Source organism: Apteryx mantelli, chromosome 2, assembly GCF_036417845.1.
Source record: "Apteryx mantelli isolate bAptMan1 chromosome 2, bAptMan1.hap1, whole genome shotgun sequence".
Classification (NCBI taxonomy): domain Eukaryota; kingdom Metazoa; phylum Chordata; class Aves; order Apterygiformes; family Apterygidae; genus Apteryx; species Apteryx mantelli.
The window spans coordinates 64,043,926-64,066,905 of record NC_089979.1 but is presented as its reverse complement, the minus strand read 5'-3'; the positions used below and the strand labels follow the sequence as shown (position 1 = coordinate 64,066,905).

At 37.5% G+C, this 22,980-nt stretch overlaps 1 protein-coding gene across 1 annotated transcript in view; it reads right to left on the bottom strand.

Annotated features, from left to right (window-relative positions):
- ZNF407 (zinc finger protein 407) overlaps positions 1 to 22,980 on the bottom strand; it is a 350,480-nt gene that overhangs the window by 209,258 nt on the left and 118,242 nt on the right. The window contains exon 4 of the mRNA XM_067290762.1: positions 1,042 to 1,116. Within this exon, the coding sequence (XP_067146863.1) occupies positions 1,042 to 1,116 (75 nt within the window). The remainder of the gene's footprint in view (positions 1 to 1,041; positions 1,117 to 22,980) is intronic.

Here is a 22,980-nt window from a genome sequence, read left to right as displayed (position 1 = left end):
TTAAAACCCTACTGTTAGATCACTCAGCGAGATAAGTGTGATGAGCTCATGAGGAAAGGGTTTAACCAACTACCATTTCTAGTGCCTTTAATAGGAACTGAACACAACCCAAAAAGAATAGTTTTGCAGTGTTCTCTTAGAATTCATTGCTACCATTTATTTTCCCTTCCTTTCATGTTAAAAACAGGGAGTAACTCCTTATTTAGGAAAGTTTACACCAGAAGTATGAGTTACAAGGTAGTAATACTTGAAACAGTATCAGGTGCTCAGTGATGAACACTGCAGGTAGGCTACATCCATTTACCTAGATTTACAGAAAATACACAATATTTTGGCTACCCAGAAAACATCAAGTTTCAAGTTGCCCCCAACATTCAGTGAAATAGCTAAGCCACAATGCAGTTATTGAATGTGAGGCAAAAGCTGGTCATCTGTGAAGACAGTGCTGGTTTGGTTGTAAAACATTTTAAACCAGAGAAAAAATAACCTGCTCACGAAAAAATCTGAAACTAAATAACTGTACACAGATTCAAAAAATACAGATTGGTCAAACACCAGATCTCTCTGTTCTTGCCCAAAACCATTGAGAAAGCTTTGCTTTTGATTCCTCTGTGGCTTTGACTCCAGTGATCAACATAAATCTCAGTAAGTCATTTTATGAAACATGTGACATTTTATAAACCTGTGAGCCTCAAAGTCAGCAAGAAAAAAAAAGGGAAAAATAATTGATTTTGTTCTTGGAGAGACAATTAAAACTATTGAAATTTTGAGAACAATGTTACCTGTCCAAAACCAACCCCAAAAGGTGTCATTCCTACACCATTTGCACACAATTGCTTTCTAGAGCAATCTTGACCCACAGACATTTTGTAAGGACCATGCTGGCTGTGGTTCAGCAGAACATTTAAGCATGTTAGTTCCCACTGTACTTAGAGTTGAGCTAAAACTCCAGGTGACTTCACTTTGAGTAAGCTAAATATTCCAGCTAAAGTCTATAAGTATTAGATGAGGTAAAATAAGAAGTTCTGTGGAATAGTTTACCTTTCTTTTGGTGTGCCAACTCCATGCTTGCCCAGTAAATGAGTATTCAAATGTTTCTTCATCACAAAGGCCACCCTACCAATCAAACAAAACAGGAAGGTGATTTTTTTTTATTAATACATTTTTTTTAAATAGTGTTTTTCTTTTTTGAGCATGCACTTCAACATATTTTATTAAAGATGGGATTAAAAAAAAAAAAACTTCTAGACTATGATATCCTATCCATTCAAATCTGAGAAGTCCATCCTGTAATGACAGGTCTTTTTTCAGACTGTAGCCACTTGGGTATTTTTCTTACGAGTAAGTAATCACAACCACACATTACTGGTCAAAACAGGGAAAAACTACATTTCTGGTTCCCTTTGCTATTTCGAACACTTTATATAATATATTGAAAATACAAATATATTGAATATATTGAAAATTATAATATATTTTGCCTAAATAACATTTTCTCATGTTATAAACTAATACAGATTAGTTATGCCTTTGAATTTATTTAAGTTTAGAGGGCCCATGCTGCAACCCTTCTTCTTACAAGCAGTTCCACTGTTTTCAGTGAGAATACTACATAAATACAGCAAGATCAGATGCTTTAATCACTGCTTGTGTCTGGTCAAGCTTCAGTGTATTAATTATTTAAAGAGATATACATGGAAACAAATTAGTAGCCTTAGTTATTTTAGGATTTGTTTATGTGAAAAAGGGCCGGAAAAGGTGAAACACGTTTGTGATTACATTTTGAGCAGGAATATTGTTCAAACTGGCAAGACATTATTCAAGACAACAACAAAATATATACTACCTAGCCTTATGTCCCTACCAAACAGAACATAGTTAATTTACTTTAATTTTGGTGAAATATGTGGTGAAACAGATAGGAGCCTATCAAGTACCATTCTTCTGCTGATAAGACCATAACATCAATTTAATTATATCACGTGACTGCTTCAAATAATTTAGATATCAGACTGAAGCTGCAAACTAAAATGGTTCTCTCGATAAGCAAGATTTTTACTGCTGTAACTTTCAGTGTGAAAAGGGCTTGCAAACATTTTTGTTAATTATGTATTACAGCTGTCCTTCATAAAGTTAATTACTAATAGCTGAAAGGCAATAGAATCTATTTGCATATGTACATGAAAGGCATGACATATGCAAAAATGTGATTTTAATTAGCATTCCATGATATGAAGGGCTACGAATCAAACTTGCATGTTATAAGATTTTTAACATTAAACGCTGAATTCGTCTGGACATTTGTAGTAATGGACAATGGAAGGACTGTAAAACACATTACATTGTGGCATATATGAGCCACAAAATCCAAGAAAGATTACTTTTCCTTTACAAATATGTTAATGGAGCTTCTCCATGTCTGATCTACTTTGGGCACTTTCACATTATAACAGACTCTCTTTTGTGCCTCCTTTAGAGTGTAAGAATATAATTGTCTTATTTAAACAAAAGTGATTTGTTATTTTTACAAAAAGACATTAAAAATACCTTAAATGCTTCTTCCTACACTAGTATGGCATCATAATCATTAGACCCTTGAATAATCTTTCACACTGTCACCATCATTACTATGCAAGTGTCATCAGAACCACAGTATGTATGGAAAATAATTGTAACAAAATAATATTTTGTGTTCTAATAACAGTACAAGGCATTCAAAATTTACTGCTGTTGCTTTTCGGCATAAATAAGAGCCAGTTCAACACCGCTGTGAAGTGTACCTAAAAGATTTTAAATTAATAATACTCATATTTTCTATCAGAAAATCTCCACTCTCCCCCTTCCCTATGAGAAAAACAAAACCAAGGATATTAATGTGAAAGGGTAATATGCAATCAAAGTTGTAAAGGCACAGTTTGCTATTTGCATGGCAAAGCGTCATCACAGCACACAGAGAGCCAAGACCCCAAGAAGCTCCGCAGTACTGCTAGGGAAGGGTTTGCTTTAGAGCCTGTGAGCTTGAAGGTTCCAAACAACAGCCAAACATTTCTCACACTGCGCATCTGCAGCGGATGCAGATGGAAAAACCCTCGCACAAAAATCAAAGGCAAAGACCTTGTTAATAATACAAAGCGATTAAGCTCACATTAGCTGCTTTGTATCTGTTGTACCTTGGTTCTGAGTAACCATTTTGCTGCTTTTACGCAGCACAAACAAAATGGTGAAACAAAAATGAAGACTGACTCCGTGAGTGTCCCCGCACCTACTAACATTTTAACCTCTGAATGCAATGCTTGAAGACTTAATACTATAGAGCGCTTAATGCCTCTGTGCAAGTTTAGAGAGCTCAACACAGCTCAGGAATACTTCTCCACTTTACAGAATCCAGCCTTAAAGACAAAAAGAATTGCGATTTTCCTAAGAAACTGAGAATGAGGTACAAAAATATTACCAACTATAATACATAGAGACAGCCCTTACTTCAGGCAACAGATTTTTTTTTTTTCCTTAGAACTGAGGCAAAGTCTCAACTTCTTGATTTAGATGCTGAATTTGAAGATAACCTGAAAAAAGGCAGCTGTGGAAACTACTTGTCTGTGTTTACCAACTACTGCAGGGGACTTAGGGGAAAGGTTGTTGTTTGCTGGCTTTAAAAACACACACAAAAAGTGTTTTTAGTACATCTGGTGATTCTGGATCTCCAAGAACTTACTTAATAGTTTAAAAATATTGTTTTTATCTATACCAAGAACTGATTTGCCTCCACTGGTTTGGACTATTTATTCCTAAAATACTGCCAGAACTGGATAGCTAAACCACATGACTTGCACTGGTCATTTCAAATGAATCTTACGGAAAGTCTGCCTAGCACCAAGAAGGACTCAAAGGGTGAATGCTTTCAAGACATGTTGCTCTAATACAACTTGAAACCAACAGGAATCTTTCCATCAGCTGCACTCAGCACTGATCTGAGCTTCCTTGAATTTCTAATATTTTAATTCTAGTTGAAATAGAAATGTCCAATGCTACAAATTACCTGGTTTCAGAAACACAAGAAAAGGGATTCTGAAAAACCTGTAATTGCCATCCTCTTACTGTTTCCAGTACATGCAAGCCAGGCCAGAACAGAGGCCTGAAATCAGTTTAACCAAATCTGATCTGTACATACTCATCCCCAAGATAAAAACTCACTGCAGCCCAGCTGCTCTCCTTAGGGTCAAGCCTCTTAAAGCTCATTTTGCAGAAATTTCCATCCTAAACACCCAAGCCACGATCAGTAAGCGTTCCCCTCGTTCACTAGGAGGACTGCCCCTAGAGGTCTCTTCTGGCAGTGGAAAAGGTGAGCAGGAAGGATTTCCTTTGCTTGCAGTGGAATTCTGCTAGTTTATCTCCTTTAATGATTCTCAACCAGACTGACTCCAAACTAGCAACATCCCCCACCACGTGCACTCTATGTTCAAACTTTAGGATAAATTAAAAACAAGTTGAAAAATGAGAGAGCTTAAAAATAGTATCCACGCTCCCTATGGACATTTTTTTCACATAAACTATGAATAAAAATAACTTTCAATCGTAAATATATGAGCACCTTTCCCAAAATAAGTTTGCAGAACACTCTGTCTTCAGTTTAGAAGAGTTGTGGCTTTGAGGGAACATGTCCACTCATATTCCATGGAGGTCTTCAAACAGTATTTGGACTCACTCTGAGAAAGTCTGTAACTGATTTAGGAGCCTCTAAAGACTTGTCTTCAGTTATAAAAGCATACTTTAATGTACAAAAGAAACAAAGTGACTTCTAATTCTGGGAATAAAGAAACATATTAGACAACCTTGACTTCCACTTCTTATTTGAGTGTAATGCAAGTTCTTCAGCAAGTACAATGTTTATCATCACAGTACCCAAGGAGTATGAATAATCTGTCATGCATTGTCTGTTCTCTCATTTTCTCTGCAGGGAGAGAACTGTGCTCTGTGAAGTATTTTATTTTGAGAGGGAAAAAGACTCTAGTTTTTATTATGTTTGGAATCCATGAAAGCCTTTTCTTTTTAATATGTATATTGCTGTATGAGTGAAAAGCCAAGTTAAAAAAACAACCAACCAACCAAACCAGAAACCAAAACAAGGATTCTGGGCCATAAGGTCATGAAATCTGTGATAGACCCTTATTTCCTGAGAGTTTACTGCTCAGTTGTGGCCTAGTTCCAAAGAAGGAGCTACATCTCCTCTCTACCAGAAAGTCGCTAGAATCCATGTCACCAGACCGGTCATCTTATAATTGCATGTAACTGCTGAAGACGACCAGCATGAAAATTTATTTTTGTGGGACTCCACAAACAAGGTATACATCAGCTGAAGAGCAATTTTAAATCACTTTTCAATGGATACTTTGCACTCTGCAACCACTTTGGGCAATTTATCTTATAGGCAACAATGTTCAGTGATGGCAAAAAAGTCTGGGCGGATAAGAATGAACATCTACCCTTTATTTATATTCTCAATACCTTTTACACCACCTTTAAATTGTCCAGAACTTTTTTATATGTGAATTGAACTCTGGCAATACAGGTAGATTGCTGTAGGACATGTGCAGGCCACAAGTGCAATATGTTTCACAAAGCTCCCTGAAAGCATACAATTATTTAGCAAAACAGAATGCTATTATTTTAAAATTATTAGTATTTAGTAGTCATTTTCTCATTGGTTCCAAGCACTCAGAAAGGATGAAATGGTTTACCATTATGGATAAAGCCCCTGGACATTTGACAGCTCCAAGGAATACAAGTCTATAGAACAAGTCTATAGGAATTATAAGGCTAAGAGATCCTTTCTGTACTAATACGCCCATCACAGAATCTGAGGAAATAACAGATTATCCTGTCTGCACTAGCTTTTGTTTCCATGATCTGTACTTGAATTTCTGTCTCTTTATCTTCATCTGAGGCAAGAAACCAGAAAATCAAGGCAAGCTGCATGGATGATGACAAGAAAGGGGACAGTATATTCATGCAAGTGAACGCAAATATGAACTCAGCCAGTTCTTATTCCCTGACTGAAGTGCTAGTGTTCTTTACCGTCTTTTGAAATATGCTGCAAACCATATGCTTTTGTAGTTGAACCAGTGGTTCACAGGGTGTCACGCCAGCAGCAGCATCAATTAATAAAAGGAAGAAATAGTCCCGTTTCTCAAGGAATATCGTGACCCACATGAATTTCAGCATGGCCAATAACACTTGCATGTGTAATTAAAGATTTTTGCATGTCATTTGGATTTGTGCATCTTCTACACATAAAAGTAGAACTTTGTATATTCAGATCAGCACTTTGTCAAATAGTACATAACCAGTACATGCAAAATTAAACTTTAAATTTTTGAAATCTCAGAATTATATAATAAGTTGCTACCAAGAAGTCCCAAATCTTATCTCTGCGACAGGATTTTGTATTCTGCAGGCCAGTTGCAGGTACAAGAGGGTACAGAAAACTGCAGAACTGCCTGGAAAGCTACGGTTTTCTACAAACAAGTAATCTTTTTTTTCCATGCATAGAAAGTCTAAATTCCTGGGAATTTCTTTAAGTCCATCATTCATGGATGTTTGCTGATTCTGAAAGGTCCGGACCGGGGTGCTGATAACTCTCTTGCATGACTGTGCGCAAGGGACTCAATTTAAAAGCAAATATCTGGCAGGGCCGAGCCTCATGTGGAAGATATCCAGCAGTCTGAAAGGCTTCATGCCCTTTGTGACAGGATGTCAGGTTCAAGTAAATTATCTGGCAGGGCAAAGTCTGGTGTGGAAAATATCTGAAAAAACTTCATGCCCTCTGTGACTGGACGTCAAGTCCTAGAACCCTGAGCAGGAAAGCAGGGGGGTTCTGCTGACTCATTTAGCAGCCAAATGAAGCAGGTCTTATTACTTCCAGCTAACAATTATGGTTATTCTTCTTAAGATAAAAATCAATAACATTTCAGAAGGTTTACAGGTCATGTGTAATCACCCATTCTGCTACGCTGACAGCACTATGACCCACTGGCCTATACTCTTTGCAGACCCCACATGTTAAAGAAGGATATGGCTATTTTATGCTCCAGTCTCCCTGACGATAGCAATTAAACTGAAAAGTAAAACACAAATATCTGGCACATGTGGCTCCCTCCTCCCCACCTTCAAGAACAAACAACTTGGCAGCTTGGAAAATGCACTTTTTCTCTTGAAGTTTAATCAGGAAGAGGTGAATGAGAACACCTTAGCCATCACTAACAAGACGAGAACCAGAGTACCAGGGCAAGAACGTCATGGCATTTCACAGAACCTAAAGACTCTAAACACAAGTTTTAAATTTCTGAGAATTACTAGCCTTTCAGCCTTAAGTTTGAAACTATTTACACTTCTCCATGCAACAGTCAGGCATATTTCTTAACTGATTTTAGCTTTTCAGCATCATTAAGATCTCCTAAGAAAGCAAGTCTCATTCCAGTTTCTGAGCATCCTATGAGGACTTTGAAAAACTGCTAATGCTAAATATTACTTAGTCAAAAATGACCCTGCTGACCGAGAGGCACTCACATCTCCTTCCGATTCTATCCCTGAACTTCCTAACACAGACACTGAAATAAAGACCATAAAAAAATAATTCAAAGCTTACTTACTTTATTCCCATAAAACTCAATTGTTCAACTAACTTTTCCATGGAGATGTTTTATTGCTGAACAAAGTTCCAAAACCAATCCTTTCTGTGAACATGCAATCATCAGTGCAACAGACTGCAATCTTGTCTTTCAGAAATACCTCATCACATTTCACTGTGTTACTTGGAAAAAACTAGCAATGAAGACAGGGTGCTTAACGAAAAAGAATGAAGGCAAAAGACAACAACTTGTATTAGTGGAATGCCTGTACACAGCTTGTACCCAAGGCAGACTTGAGTATCAGAGCAGCTACTGTTCCTGACTTACTTTGAACAGAATGACAGAAAATAGGATTGTCAATGTGCTGTTCAATGACCTGCATCAATCTAGAGAATAATTTACTGCTATATCAGACAGATCATTATGGATGAGTTGCACGCTATCAATCAATCGGCTGTGTTGTTCCTGCATATTCCTGCATCTATCATCCAGAAGAGAAAGAAATTTCTCAACATGTTCTTGTTGCTTTCTGCCACCAATCTGTGTCTCTCAAGATCTGAAATAATTATTAGTCACATGGCCATAAAGTAGTAGCAATATGCACAATTATCTCCTTTCATGTATTCTGGCAGAATAGACCTGGATACAAAGGAAGATAAGGCAAAACTGAATAAAACAGAAAACATCCACACTTATTCCACTCAAACCAGGCTGGACAGATCTTGCCATCTGAAGTTGCTGAGTTCTCTCACCATCCCTTATATGTTGCAACTTAAACCATTCAGGACAGAAATTAGTCTGTGATTGCAAAGACTGTGGCAAAGGAGGAAAACACTGACAGTATTTACATTACGTCCATTCCTTTGAGGGAACTGATATACTTGCTATTGTGTGCCTCACCTGAATTTACTTATTTTGTAAGTGAAGTCAGAGGGGTTTCCTGTAAGCTAACTAACTTACAGGAAACCTACAGGTTAGCTAACTTACAGTCCTTTCTGAATTTTCTTATTTTGTTTCTTTTCTTTTTTTAAACACAAAAAGCAGCTTTCAATAGCAGATGCGTAAATAAATCAAGTCCAGGGAGCAATAACTATCAACATAAAGGTGCGAGGAAAGTTAAAGAGTGTGACTGGGACCTTATAGAGTTGAAGATATAATAAAAAGGAGTTAACATGGCATACAGTGAATGATGATATAGTTTAGGTGCACTGAGAACAGTACTCAAGAATCACATACTTTACCTCTTAAAAGGAGGTAGAAAGCCGCTGCACTGTTTGGTAAGTCACTCCTGAATATGGGACTTAGATACTTCAAAAAAATGTTACCATGCAGCTCAAACCATATAGAGTAGACTGTGCAATTAAACACTTGTGCATGGACTTTAATAAATGATACAGCATGATATCATACATAAGTAATACACTTTGGACCATATCAGATACCCTCAGTTCAGTTTCAGATATGAATACATAAAAGGTGACAGAACAGGACCCAAAGCATTATCCATTTCATGGCACCATAATAAAACACCATCAGAAGGTCATGTCTGTTGTTTCAAGCCACAACAGCACGCAAACCAAGACAAATATTAGCCAGCTTAAAGTGATTTACTACAGGATTTCCCTGAAAACAAGAAGTGGATCTTTTGTTATGTCAGCACATCTCAAATGAATGCTGGAGAGTTGCAATGAGCTGCATACCCCAACCCCCCAGCCCCTGCTAGAACATCAGGAATTAGTAAGGAATATTCACAGCAAAATATCATCTGATAAATAGACTAAAAATTAATGACCTGTGAAACAGGTCAGAGAAAAAAAAACAGATAAAATGCAATCAAATTTAGGAAATGCATGCCTTTTAATTTTCCCCACTTATGTTTAGAAATGAAATTGAAGATGTTCATGCACCATTACTAAAAATAACAATCTATTTGAACAATATGCTGCTGGGTATTCTTCTCAAACAAGATAAAATGTTATAATATATTTTATTTCTGTTTCAAACCTGAACTTTCCTATTGAAGGTGAACCAATCTACTGTCCATCTAAATATCCACAATTCTCCTATGGATGGAGTCAAAAAAAACGCAACTATGGTGGCTAGTAAAAATTGAAATAAATAGGATCTTGTTTATTATACAGTATATTGCTAAACTGATAACTTTAAGTAAACAAACGTCTCTCCACTTATTTTGTTTGCTTAATGAGCATACTAAAAACAGCTGAACAGTGGCAAAAACTTTAAAGTCAGAAGGTGTTCACTCTGTCAGGAAATCACCTTACAAATATATGAGAAAATTAGTACCACTACAAGAAATGTTTGTTTCAATATTCAGAGGAGTTAATGAATGTTAAGTGATAATGGTAGACAGCAGCAGTATGTAATTCCTTTTCTAAACACACCTTACCAAATCACTTCTAAGCTAAAAGAATCACATGTTCTATTAATTTTCAGTGGTTATCAAACATCTGTAACTGTCACCTCTAACAGGTGTTTAGTAATCTAACAGCTGTAGAAAGTACTAAAAAAAAAAAAAAAAGCAAAAAGAAAAGAATCACAATGCTTTCTGTGTCAGTGCTATCAACATCCCAGTCTACCACAACACAGAACCTGTTTTCCTAAGCTGTGAAATGCAACCTTAGGCTTAGTGTTTACAGACTGCCTTGCATCTAAAACAGATTACCATCAACATCTGAAAATGTGACAATATGGGAGAACATATTTGTTATACTAAACGAGGCTCTAGGAAGGCTTTCAAAATAAACCAAGGTTTTCAGCTATGAGCAACGTGATCCAAAAGAGCACCTACCAGTTTTGCCACCAAGAAATTGCCTGTTTCCTCCCTCTCGTCACAATATGTACATCCCACACTCCCATCACTCTGTCCCCTCCCTCTTCCTCTGGTTAGACATTGCTCTGCAATTCCTGCTCATAATCCAGTCCATCTGCCAGCACGCTCAGGACTTCAACTACAGACACAGCTATATTTGATGCAGGAGGCAGCAGTTCCACATATCATCATCCTGTATCTGGAAAGAGACCTCCCACTAACTTGCTTCAGGATAAAGATGATGGCAATGGTATTCTCTCACTATCTGCAGGTGTCAACCCTAAAATGCTGGCAGAAGATCCAACATGTTTTCCCTTTGATTTCAGGGCATTGATGCGTAAACTGAGTTTTTCAGAAGACCACAAACCTTGTGCTCTCAGATCATTAGTGTGGTATCTCCAAGTGAGGAGAGAAGCATATGTCACTACTGTTTGGTTGACAGAAATAAGTGAGAAGACACAGCTCCAGGAACGTTATCCAGCATCTGCCATCTGTAATGGGCACCCTCATCCCAGCCTCTCTCAGAACATCTCTGGTAAGTTCACTGAGTGATGAGTGGATGGATAAACAGTCTAAAGCAAGATTTGCAGGCACCACATTCATGATCTTATGTTAGTCATGTACCTGTCACTAGACAAAACCCTGTGAACGGCTGGCATAGCCACATTTAGAGAGCGAAGAACAGACAGATTTGTTTCAAGCCTATCAATGATCTTAGGAATGTAAGCACTCACAGCAAGGGAGTCTGGAGGAGTACCCATGAACTCCAGACGCTACACTGGAAACGCAGGTGTTGAGAAGGCTTTTTATAGCCCTAGCAAATTCAAAATTTCATTGGGAGAAAATAGACCTCTCAACTTTGTTTGGGAAAGGCAGTGGAGGCAGTGAAATTAGTCTTCTGCCTCACTAGCACAGCAGTTTCCAAAGTGTGGGAGTATGATCATGCTGCCATGGAACTGGTAGCCTATGAGCACTGCCCACTTCCCTTTGCAACCGATTTTGAGACACTGGCAGGACCAAGCCATGAGGCAGGATGTGACAAAGCCAGCAACCAACTGCTGGGTTGCTGCTCAGTGCCTCTGTCATGCACTGCCAATCTTCACTTCGAGTGCCCCAGACATCAAACTTTGGGGAAGGCTGCAGTAGCATAGTTCTGTCTGCATGTTGTAGGACTTGGCTCCAAGAAACTCAGTCCACTAGCTCAGCGCTGAGGAGAGCATTAGCAGCATATGGAAAACTCATGCTGCCAGGAATGCTGAGGTCAAGTAAAAAAAAAAATAATAATAATAAAAGAAGGGTGAAAGTGAACTCTGAAGAGAAGGAAAAATTGACAATTTTCTTAAGTCAGTAGATGTACAAACACAAGATGAATAGTCTAATGTTTTAAGCAGGAAGTTCTTCAAACCAGAATGAATCTTTTGGGAAAATCAGATTTCTGTAATCAGGAGAACCTTCTCAAAATTAGGCAGTAACAAGTACAAAAGCCAAGTTTTGACCATGTCTCTAAGTGCCCTGAGAGTTGTTCCTGAAGTCATCTGACTTTCTGCAGTCAGTCTCTACAAAGTTTCCTAGCGGTTCTAAGGAGCACAGCCTATGTATATTGAAAGTGCAACAAACAACTTGTAAGAATATCTCAAAATGAGAATGTTTCAATCAGTTTCTACTTAAAATTAGAATGGATAGAGCCTGACAAATATACTTCTTCTTAGTCTTTTGTTCTTTCTGAACAAAACCAAGTCACTTTATAACTGCTTAAAAATTGCACTGCAGACCGAGTTATTGGGTTTAAGCAGAGCTTCTATAGGAAGAGCTATCTTGAGAATAAAATCCTTGAATTTTTCAATTATTTTTTATTAGTATATGAAAAGAATCTGCTCTTCCCTCTCTTTAGAGGAAACGAGAAGAAACTTTAAGATAGTTAATTGTGGGCTGCAAAACTGATAGGGCCTGCATTAGCAGTGGCACAAGACATAACTGAAGCAATTCATCTGAATAGCAACTCCAGTCTGTGGTCTTTTGCAAAGTTGTGGGATACACAGAAAAGAATGAGATGAATAAATCAGTGCATGATCTGATGACTGAACTGCTCAGGAAATCAGAAGTCATGCACAAATTATTATTGACAATTTACCCACCACTTGACAACGCGGCCGGTGAAAGATGGCGGCTGGAACTAAGACTCTGCAGCCTGCTTGATCTGTGACAGCGAGAATCTTGCCCTAGGTCTTTGGGTGACATAGAAAAGCAAGTGCTTGTTGATTTGTTTATTCCTGAGACTCAAAATTCTGTTGCAAAAGATATCCTGTTTGCCTTGCACCTAGACATTCCACAAGACTTTGACTTGAGATAAAAAGCAAAATATTTCATAATATTTGCTTGCAGATGTAGTTGCAGTTGCATAAAAATACTAAAACTAAGATAGCAGCACCTAATCTGTAACTATCAGAAATACTATCCATCTGGATGTTCTTCTACTAACAGCCATCTGGACAAATCAGAATAGACTGGTTCCAACATATAGAAAGAGGAGGTAATCCTTTGGATAAGGTTGGTTTCAACCCACAGAAACACTTCTGGTTATTTTTCACACATAAACACATGTGGAGCACAAGGAAGATAGAGGACACTCACCTTGGTTCTGGCTTCCCTCAAAGGGTTCTCAGTCCTGGCCATCTGCACCTCAGAGACTAGAAACCATCAAATACTGGCAAATACATCAAAGAGTGGCATCAAACCCACCACAATGTATACCTAACACTAATCAAAATGTTTGATTAATTGTCAAAAATATAAATTGCTTAGTGGTCAAGCATAAATAAATACTCAAAGTTTTCAATCTCAATTGATGCCTCAACCTCTCAAAATATTGCCAGAACAGTGGTCCCAAATTCCCTAATAAGAGATGCAACAACTTCCTCCTTCAACTACTGAAGAGTCTCTACAAGTACTACAGACCTACAAAACTCTCTCAACTTATGACACTGAACGTAGAATAGGCAAATGATATTAAGAGCAGCACAGAAGACTATCCAAATGAGAATTCCACGTGGTAATAGTAAATGGACAAACTCCATTTGTCCCATGAGCAGTGACATCTCTCACCATCTGAGCCACATGCTTAGCAGGAGAATTACCAGTCACTAAAGCTGCCAAGTGTAAAGTCTGGTGGTTCTTACGTTTGCCTTTAATCAGCTGGGCTCACTCCAGACAAACACATCCAAGAGCCAAGTGACCAGTTTTGAAGCAGCCCTCATCCATCACCTCAGAAGCTGAGGGCTTTAGAGCTGGCAAGTTTCAAAAAAGAGGCTGAACACATTATTCTTTTACCTGGTCTCATATGTGATCTCAGAGATAAATGCTACTTTCCTGTAAACAGATGAAATCTGTCTCTTCTGAGACTTTGAGGCAAGAGCTGGCTAAAAGCAGAAGCTTACTTAAAACGCTCTAATTCTGAGGAAGAGCTGAAGGCTTTCTGCAGGATTAACAGAGCACCCACCTGAGATATAATTCTTACTGCAGCAATAAAGACAATAAAAAACTCCACTGAATTTCAAAAGCTGTTTTGCACAAAAAAAGTCTATTCTTACAGTCCAGCATGGATGTTGCATGCACTAGGTATGAACACTGTTATCAGTCTAGGAAAACCAAAGGAATACAGGGTCAGACAAATCAGTGTAGTCATGAAGATGGTATCTGTGACACAGCAGATGATGTTCTCTAGCAAAAAATATTCCAATTTCAGCCAGCAATTGAGATTAACTATGACCATTTCTGGCCACATATCAAGCATGAGAAAGATGGGATCTACAGAGGTGCCCAATGGAATTAAGAAAAAGTATCACTGATCTCAGGGTCCTTGATATATCACAGAATCACAGAATGGTTGAGGTTGGAAGGGACCTCTGGAGATCATCTAGTCCAACCCCCCTGCTCAAACAGGGTCACCTAGAGCATGTTGTACAGGATCGTGTCCAGGCAGCTTTTGAATATCTCCAGAGAAGGAGACTCCACAACCTCTCTGGGCAACCTGGTCCAGTGCTCTGTCACCCTCACAGTGAAAAAGTTTTTCGTCATATTCAGATGGAACTGCTTGTGTTTCAGTTTGTGCCTGTTGCCTCTTGTCCTGTCTCTGGGCACCACTGAAAAGAGTCTGGCCCCATCCTCTTGACACTCTCCCTTTAGATATTTGTATACATTGATAAGATCTCCTCTCAGCCTTCTCTTCTCCAGGCTAAATAGGCCCAGCTCTCTCAGCCTTTCCTCATAAGAGAGATGCTCCAGTCCCCATGACTTTCATGAGTGGTGTTTTAACACTGAAAAAGTTTCCCACCAAAAGTTTCTTTACAGTCTGTGAAGAGTGTTGGCCTTTCATCCATGACTGCAGTTCACTGTTGCTCTGTATTGTTCGTAAAAATGGTGTTATCCAAACTGAAATACTTTACATAGGATGGTGCAAATTCTTTGATTACATGATTAGAATTCCTTGAACCTCTAGCAATAGTATACAGAGAGCAATTACTTATTTGCTGGTTATGTTTTTGATTGCTTTTCCTCACCTCCAGAAAAGTCAACTTGTACTGCTCTTGCAGAGACACAGGAGAATTAAACTGAAAGAGGAGAGAGAAATTTAAAAGAAAAAATAGAAAGGATCCTTTCAGCTGTGATATAGCCAAATGAGATGTGGGCCACCTCTTCAAACAATTCTTCAAATTTTCTTAACTTGTGTAAGACCAATCAGTATTCCTTCGCATGTCTGACAACGTTTTAAAACATACAGTTCCGTCTTCTGTTTGTTCAAATGGCTTAATTAAGACAGCTGGAGCATAGCAAAAGCATCTGATTGCCCAGCAGCTTAGGTCTGGTTTGCCTGCTAGGTCAAAAGCAAGGCTGAATGAGTAAGCCTTGCTCAGTTTTCTAAAATGTCCCAAACGCAGGTTATAGAGGATTAAAATGTGCAGATACTACACAGTCCAGGTTTTGTTCATATCTTTCTATTTATGTGATGGCTTCTAAGAGTGGCTTTAAAAATGTAAATTTCATGAAAAGCAAAATGTGGTGCCATAATGAATCAAATGGAAGGATACAGCTTGTCATGGTATGCAGGCAGCCTTTGCCCTCAGATTTCCCTTCCCCCTGGAAGGAACATGAACCTGCATGATTCATCGTTTCATGACAACACTTGAACTAATACTTTATGGGTTTATGGTTGCAATGACAACAAGGATTTGAAAATGAAGAGCCCCCTACTTTGCCAGATATCACTTAGGCATTGAAGCTTCATTTCAGAAAGACATTGAGATCCAAACTAAATTTTCTGTTAAAGAGACATGGTTTATATGTATATAGAACCAGGTTTTCACTTTGGATATAAAACTGAAGCCCTGTAATTTATCCTGTTAGTAATGTACCTCAGAATCGTAGTCAGCAAAGGTCAGATGTACCTGAATTCCTCCTGGTTCACCACAGAGGCATGTGCACGTGAAAATCCTTACTTTTCCAAATGACCACACAGTGTTTCCCAGAGGTCCCTTGCATGTAACCACAGACATGCAACTCTTGGCTTAGCTTTGTAAATTTATGCAAGCAAAATGGCTCTTGTTTCAGACAGTAAGAGCTTTACGCTACAATTTCACCTGCAAGACTCACACACCATGGTTTAAACTGAATTTTATGCATCTGAAGGGCTGAGCTGTCCCTGTGAAAATTTCAACTCAGTTCCAGGTTGTCTTCAACCAAAGCATGCCTCAAATTGTAAACAGTTTAATTATTCTTTGTAAAGATTGTACGTAAACAAACTACTTTTTTATTCATGTCACAAAGAGAAATAAACAAACAAAAATCAGAAGGTTGTTACATTTCTTTACAATTCTCCTCAGATTAGCAGAGCCACAAAAAAAAAGATTTATGACATGAAATGTCTATATCAGGACAGACCTGGAAACAGAAAGTAGCTTGATCAGCATGTAGTTTTTATAGCACAGAGTAATAGGCAATGTTATATACAACACATAGCCGAATGGATGGATGGAATTGATCTTATAAAGACTTACAAACAAAATAGTTCAAAAATATTAACCAATAAACACATGCCTGAGTGAAAGTGCCATATTATAAAATTACTGTAAAGATCCTCAAACTGTTCAGGGGAGAAAAAAGCCTAATTTTCCAGATAACCTGATTGTGCAGAGTTTTCTGATAATAAGATCCAAGGAACCTGTAAACCCAAGGCTCTAATTTTCTTATGGCGACTATGTAATATTTTGCGAAGTAAAATTGACTGAGATGGAAGCTATTTTGCATGGTACAGTGGCGATGGCTAACAAATGAGAGTTTTGTGGGCTGAATGTTAGTCCCCTGCCTCATCTGCCACCCCTAATGACAGCAGCCACCTGCTGTTTTATTGTCACAGCTGGAGCTGGTTCACACTCCTTGGTGCTGAGCTCTGCCCATGAGCGCCAAGCTCTCTCCTCGCCTCATTACTTTGATGAACTTTTTATGGTCAGCACCCATGAAGACCTCATCTAGGACTATACAACCTAGATCGGCTTCAGGGAGTGCTTCCAGCTAGCATGAGGTGATAATACACAGTGACACTATGGCTGCTACTGTCTGTCACTTAGTCAAGTCACTGCACTATACTTCTGACTCTACAGGGCCCTCAACAGGTAAAATGCCATGAAATTCTCCTATATAATAAAGTTCACTCTCTCTTTTTCATATTGCTATATAAAGATCGTATCCTACTACCAAAATGTAGCTTTTTAAGAGGTAGATATTGAAATAAAAAATGTAATATACTCTTTACTACATATAACTACAAATAACATATTTCTACATGACCTAGATACAAACCCATCGCCTTCCTGAAAAAATATCCTGGCATTAAAGAAAGCAACCATGAAAGCCATATTATAAGCCTGATTAATACCACCAAATATTAAAAAAATAATAATTAAATGTATTTTACAAGAGAAGGGTCTTTTTTAGTTAAAGAATGGAAAGCACAGAAACAAAAATCAAGCCACTAAAATCAAAATACTATCCAAATTAATCTGCAGTGGAGAATAATATATGCAAAGAAAAAGAAACAACCCACATTTACACTATTAGTTATGATAATATATCAAGTCAAAACAACAACAAAGCAAAACCTTCTACATCTTTTCACTTAAACAGAGCAAGTGACTGTCTGTTTCCTGCTAGTTTCAAAGCAAATACAAGCATCCTTTCCTTTTTTTAATTTTGTACCAGCAAACACGCCAAATCTCATGTTCCCATACACATTTAAACTTCATCAGAAAATTTCTTATTAAGGTACTTCGAGCAGAGTGCTTTATGCTTGATCACTGAAATTTAACCTTAGGTTTCCTTTCAGCAGTACAATAATCTTTTTGGTGTCAACAGAGCTTTACATTTGCCCATATTTGCATATATCATTAAGATTAATATATGTGCTATTAATAATAATTTCATTAACATTCTGAAATCATCAAATAACATTTGGACTTTTGAATGGCTGTAGGGTATTAGAAGCCTAAAAAAGAGAACATTTTCAGTATTCATTGTGTAGCAATCCAGTTGATCAATTTTGACAAATTTGTGCAATGTTATAAGCCATTAAACTTCATTTAGTTTCATTTAGAAATTCCACCTAAAAAAAAAAAAGCAACTGTCTTTTTTGTATAGATACTATAATTTCCAATAAATACTTGTCCCCAGGATCCTCCAAGAAGAAACTGTGTTTTATTATTATTTTATTGAACTGTTTTGAAATTTCTTATAAACACAGTTTTTAAAATAACACTATTTAGGGCACTGGCCTAGCAAGAATTGAACACCTCTCATGTAGTATGGTGCATTTTTACTCCTCCCGAAGAGAGACAGTGCTGTGGATACTTCACACTTCACATGATAAGGTCCCTAAGACAGGTGGAACCTTAAAAATGTTGCTGAGCACAGACAATATCATACATTTCTGAGAATGTACTTACGTAAGCCCTTCTTTATTAGCACTTTTTAAGTGCGACCTAAACTGCAGTTAAAGAGCCAGAAAAAATAATGATTCAACAAAGCTTTCCATCCTGCTGGAAGCTGAGCACCTTCTACAAGTCTTGAGAAGTATTCAAGAGAACTGGAGGACACAGCCTAGTATAACTGGGCCCTAAAAAGCATTTTACTTTATTTCATAAACAACTGAAGGCTGACTAGATGCTTACATTAAATTGTAGCTTCATATCAGATTCATTTTGAATAAAACCAGGTGAGTTTTGAAAATGAGGATAAAAATGCAGCTATTAACTTGAAAACTGAGATTCCTTGCATATATGCTTATATAAATTATGTTTAGATGCAAGCTAGTTGAATGTAGGGTGACTTCAAGGCAGTTTTTAATTCTTTGAGGATATTTTAGCTGACTCTCGCAATTATCTAAATATTTAATCCCTTGATGCTAACTCTGTTTCATAATATACGTGGGACAATCTAGCTCTCACTGTCGTTAAAGGGAGTTTTTGACACCTGCCAGGGCTTGAGCCTGAACAATCCACACACTGTTTAGAAGAAGCTCCTTTAGTAAACTTACAAAAATAATGTGATGATAGATTATTCCTAATACAGTTGATTTGTCTTCTATTTCACACCTAATATAAAAGGAATTTAAATAAAAAGAAACTCAACTTTCCAATTAAATATAATCAACACATGAACACCAACTTCTCTACCAATACTGTTTCTATAAATGATCATCTTTCTCCACGATTTGTTCAACAAGAAAACTCCTTATGCACAGTAACATGTTGACCATATCTTATGGAGAGTTCAACAGCTGAAGAGCAAATTGCCTTTAGAAGAAAAAGGAATACCCTTCTTTTGACTAGAAGACATATTTGTCAAATGCATAATTTGCAGGTCTCATTTTGTACCCTTAACAAACAAAAAACGTAAAGATGAAGCTTGATCAATGCAGGGTAGGCATTATGAAAGGACAAACTGCCTCAGTGGAATGATCTCGTAAAGGTGCTCATAATTAAATAATAATAATATCTGCACAGCTTTTTTTTCTTTCTAAAAGCAGTAGTGATTCAGCTATATTTTGCATAGTGCATGCTTTAGTGAATGGCACAGTTAACCTATTTGAAAAGTTTCAGTCTCTTACCAATCTCTAATCCACAATAAAACTCTATGTCTAAATCCACAATTACTCAGTTTATTCACCTGCAATAAAGGAATTTATCAAATGATACACAGATTGCCAAACTAGCTATGTTTGCTTTCTGTCTTACATGAAATAGCATAAATGTATGCACATGCAAATATTTGGAGATAGTTATTGGAGACAGATATTTGGAGATAGCTTTTCTTCATAACATTGTGTTGTTGTGCCATTAATACCACATGTTAGAGTTATATTCTAAAATATAACTTCAATTTACCCAGTACCTACGCTTCACTGGTCTGTATTCTCAATATTGCTCTACCTTCCACCAATTCTCATTTTAGTCACTATGATTATAAAGTTCATTTTCCACATCCTTTCAATTGTAAATTTTTCCAGTGTGATTGCCAACATCAGTGCCAGTTCTGAGGGTGACTTTTGTTGGAGTAAGAAAAACAAACTTTTTAAAGAGAAGCTATCAGAAAATCATCAGACAGTAACAACTTTTGATCAGTATCAAGATGAGTTGCATGTGAACAGACAGTCTGGAGGTGACAGGATTTGTATCCAATTACTAATCCCCTGAGCCATTCAATCCCCTGAATGATAAATTTCTATTAGCTGATTCCTTAACCCATCACCGGCTGGTCATGCTACTGCGTTCCAACAGTAACAATAAAAAGGGAAATACCTTACATTTTCTATTTAAATCTCCAAGAATAGTCATGTTGGAAATTCCCTAGACCTGTTTAGCTCATCTACTACACAGAAGTTCTGAAAATGGATCCTACAAAAATAGAAACAGGCATATGAAACTATTTGGCTTACCATAAATATTCTGTCTTCTGTACTTACTCCAAGCACACAAAGCTTTCAATATACATATTTTTCCTTGTACTGACCAGAAACTACACACTGATTTGAAAAATAATTATTAAACTTCTATGCCTGCTGATAAAGCAAAGGATATTCATATGAAAGATACCAGAGACATTGCTGAAAAAATTGTACACCCTTTAAAAAAATATTATCTCTGTAATACTGCCAGTGTCAGTGTCAGCTTGGGTAAATAGCCACTTAAGTGTGAATAAGATCTGCCAAGAAGTTATTGTATTTTTCCCCCAGAATATCTGTGGATCTGTGAGCTGGTGTGTTTGTATTCATGCATCAGTGGAATCTGGTTGTTCATGCCAGGTTTTCTTATCATACTTTTCTGCCTCTTTGAACCTGCACTCTAATACGAAATGGACACATGTCTGCTGATAATGTCATCGTATTTGTGCTCACAAGGAGAGATTTTGTGTAACTAGGTCTGAAGTAGTCTTTTTGTGTTCATTACCCAACCCTGTCTGCTTACACAATATCAGAAGAGCTGATCATGGGAAGAGCCCCAATACTGCAAGCACCTCTAGGAGACGCTAAAAGACAACGGTTGGGGAAGGAATCAGCATCCCATTGCATTAGCCCTGACTAAATACTCTCCTACTAACCCCATTTTTTGCAGTTCTTATTTCACATAACAGACCAGGTTCAATGGGACACTGAGAGATCATCTCGTTATTTCTTGCCTTAAATTAAATCTCATTCTGCTTTAGACTCCTTTATGTCCATCTAGGAAATTCCAGTTAGGAATCTGAGTAGGTACAACATAAATTTAACACATTCTGAACTATAGCACAGCCTGACTGGAGCTACTGCCTAGAAATCCTGAAAGCATGACCAGAGTTCAATCTCCTTCTCCAGACAAAAAAAAAAATTTGGATTTTTTTTTTTTATTTGAGGGGTTGGGAAGGAGAGGGAACAGGACACAAGTACTTATCTTGCTTTAAACACTAGCAAAAGTATGACAATTCTAGATAAGGATCCTTGAACAGTTTTGATATATTCAAAGTTAAAACCAGTGCAAGAAATATATATTTAAAAAAAAACTTATAAAAAAACTGAACAGTATCAAGTACAAACAGAAGTATAGAAAATCCCTTTCATAACATTTCAGAATACAAGTATTAGCTGCCGTTGGAGCTATCTGCTTGAATACCTATTAGAGGTCTTTACAGACCTTAAAAGTATTGACAGCTAATTCGGAATTTACTATCACTTAGGCTAAAAAACACACCTTACATTTCAAGCAATGTTTTTAAACAACCCTGATGGAAATTAGTATATTTTATAAAATTCTAAGTACATTTAAGGCTAGTGAAAATCATTCATTACCTAGCATTACTGTCTGGAATCAGGGATTGTGGAGGAAGGTGCCATACCAGTTACTCAGTATGATGCTGATAACGAACGTCAAACTCATAGCTATTAAGTGTCTTTTATCACAGCAATACATGAATGAAGCACATTTGTGACAAACTTTCTTAAACAGAGATTCACAACTAACATTGCCATTTTTACTAATAAACTAAATCACACCAGTCAGGAGAAAAAGAAGGCTATGCTTAGCTAAGGACCAGTGAACCCCTTGGTTTTTTTCAGACACATTACAATTGTTCGGCCTAAAAGCAAGGCTGGTACAATATTACCCAGTTAGACAGTGAAGATCCAATTCTTGCTTCCTACGTGTGTTTAAGTCACATTCCCAGAAGCTGTGCTGGAGAGGAATTTGTCTGCAAGAGTGCCAACATTTCCTCTCAAGGACTCCACCTGAGGAGGACTGTTCTACTAAACGGCTATCGATCCCTCGAAGGATTCCCCTAGCAGGAAGGGGATTTAGAAGTAGGATGAACTGGCAGCTCGCTCCTCCCTCTTCCAGGAGTCAGATGTCAGCTGAGAAGGAACTGATACTGCCTGCACATCTTTGTCCTCGCTTGTCATGGGGTTTGTGCCAAAGGGGAAGAAGAGCTAACACACATTCACTGATAGAACCGCGGAAGCCAATTCTTTTGAGTATTTTTCAGGTTACAGCAGATTTCTTTTTTTTCAGCCTTCTTCATATATTTTGCTACAGCACTGTATAGGACAGTAGCACTTACGCTTTGTGGTAGCCAAACAATTCTGCCTTTTCTTATCACTTTGGTAAGGAGGTACCAAGCATTTCTTCTCACCTCATTGTAGCTGTGTTACTAAAAGTAGGATTGCAAAACATTCAGAAAGGATGCATTTCATTCCAGAGATGTCTAATTAAACTGAAAATATTTATTTTTAAATAGAGATTTAATGTTCTTTGCTCCAAATGTGCCTCTAAATTAATGCAAACCTATTTCCTGAAGGACAGATGTAAAAAAAAAAAAAAAGTGTTGGTTTCAATATAGTACATATGATTTAGATATGGAGGTCTAATCACAACGTATTCATCACCATCTAGCATTTGGCTTGTATATGATGTCCACAGGCACTTGTAGTGATAGATGTCAAATTGCATTCTA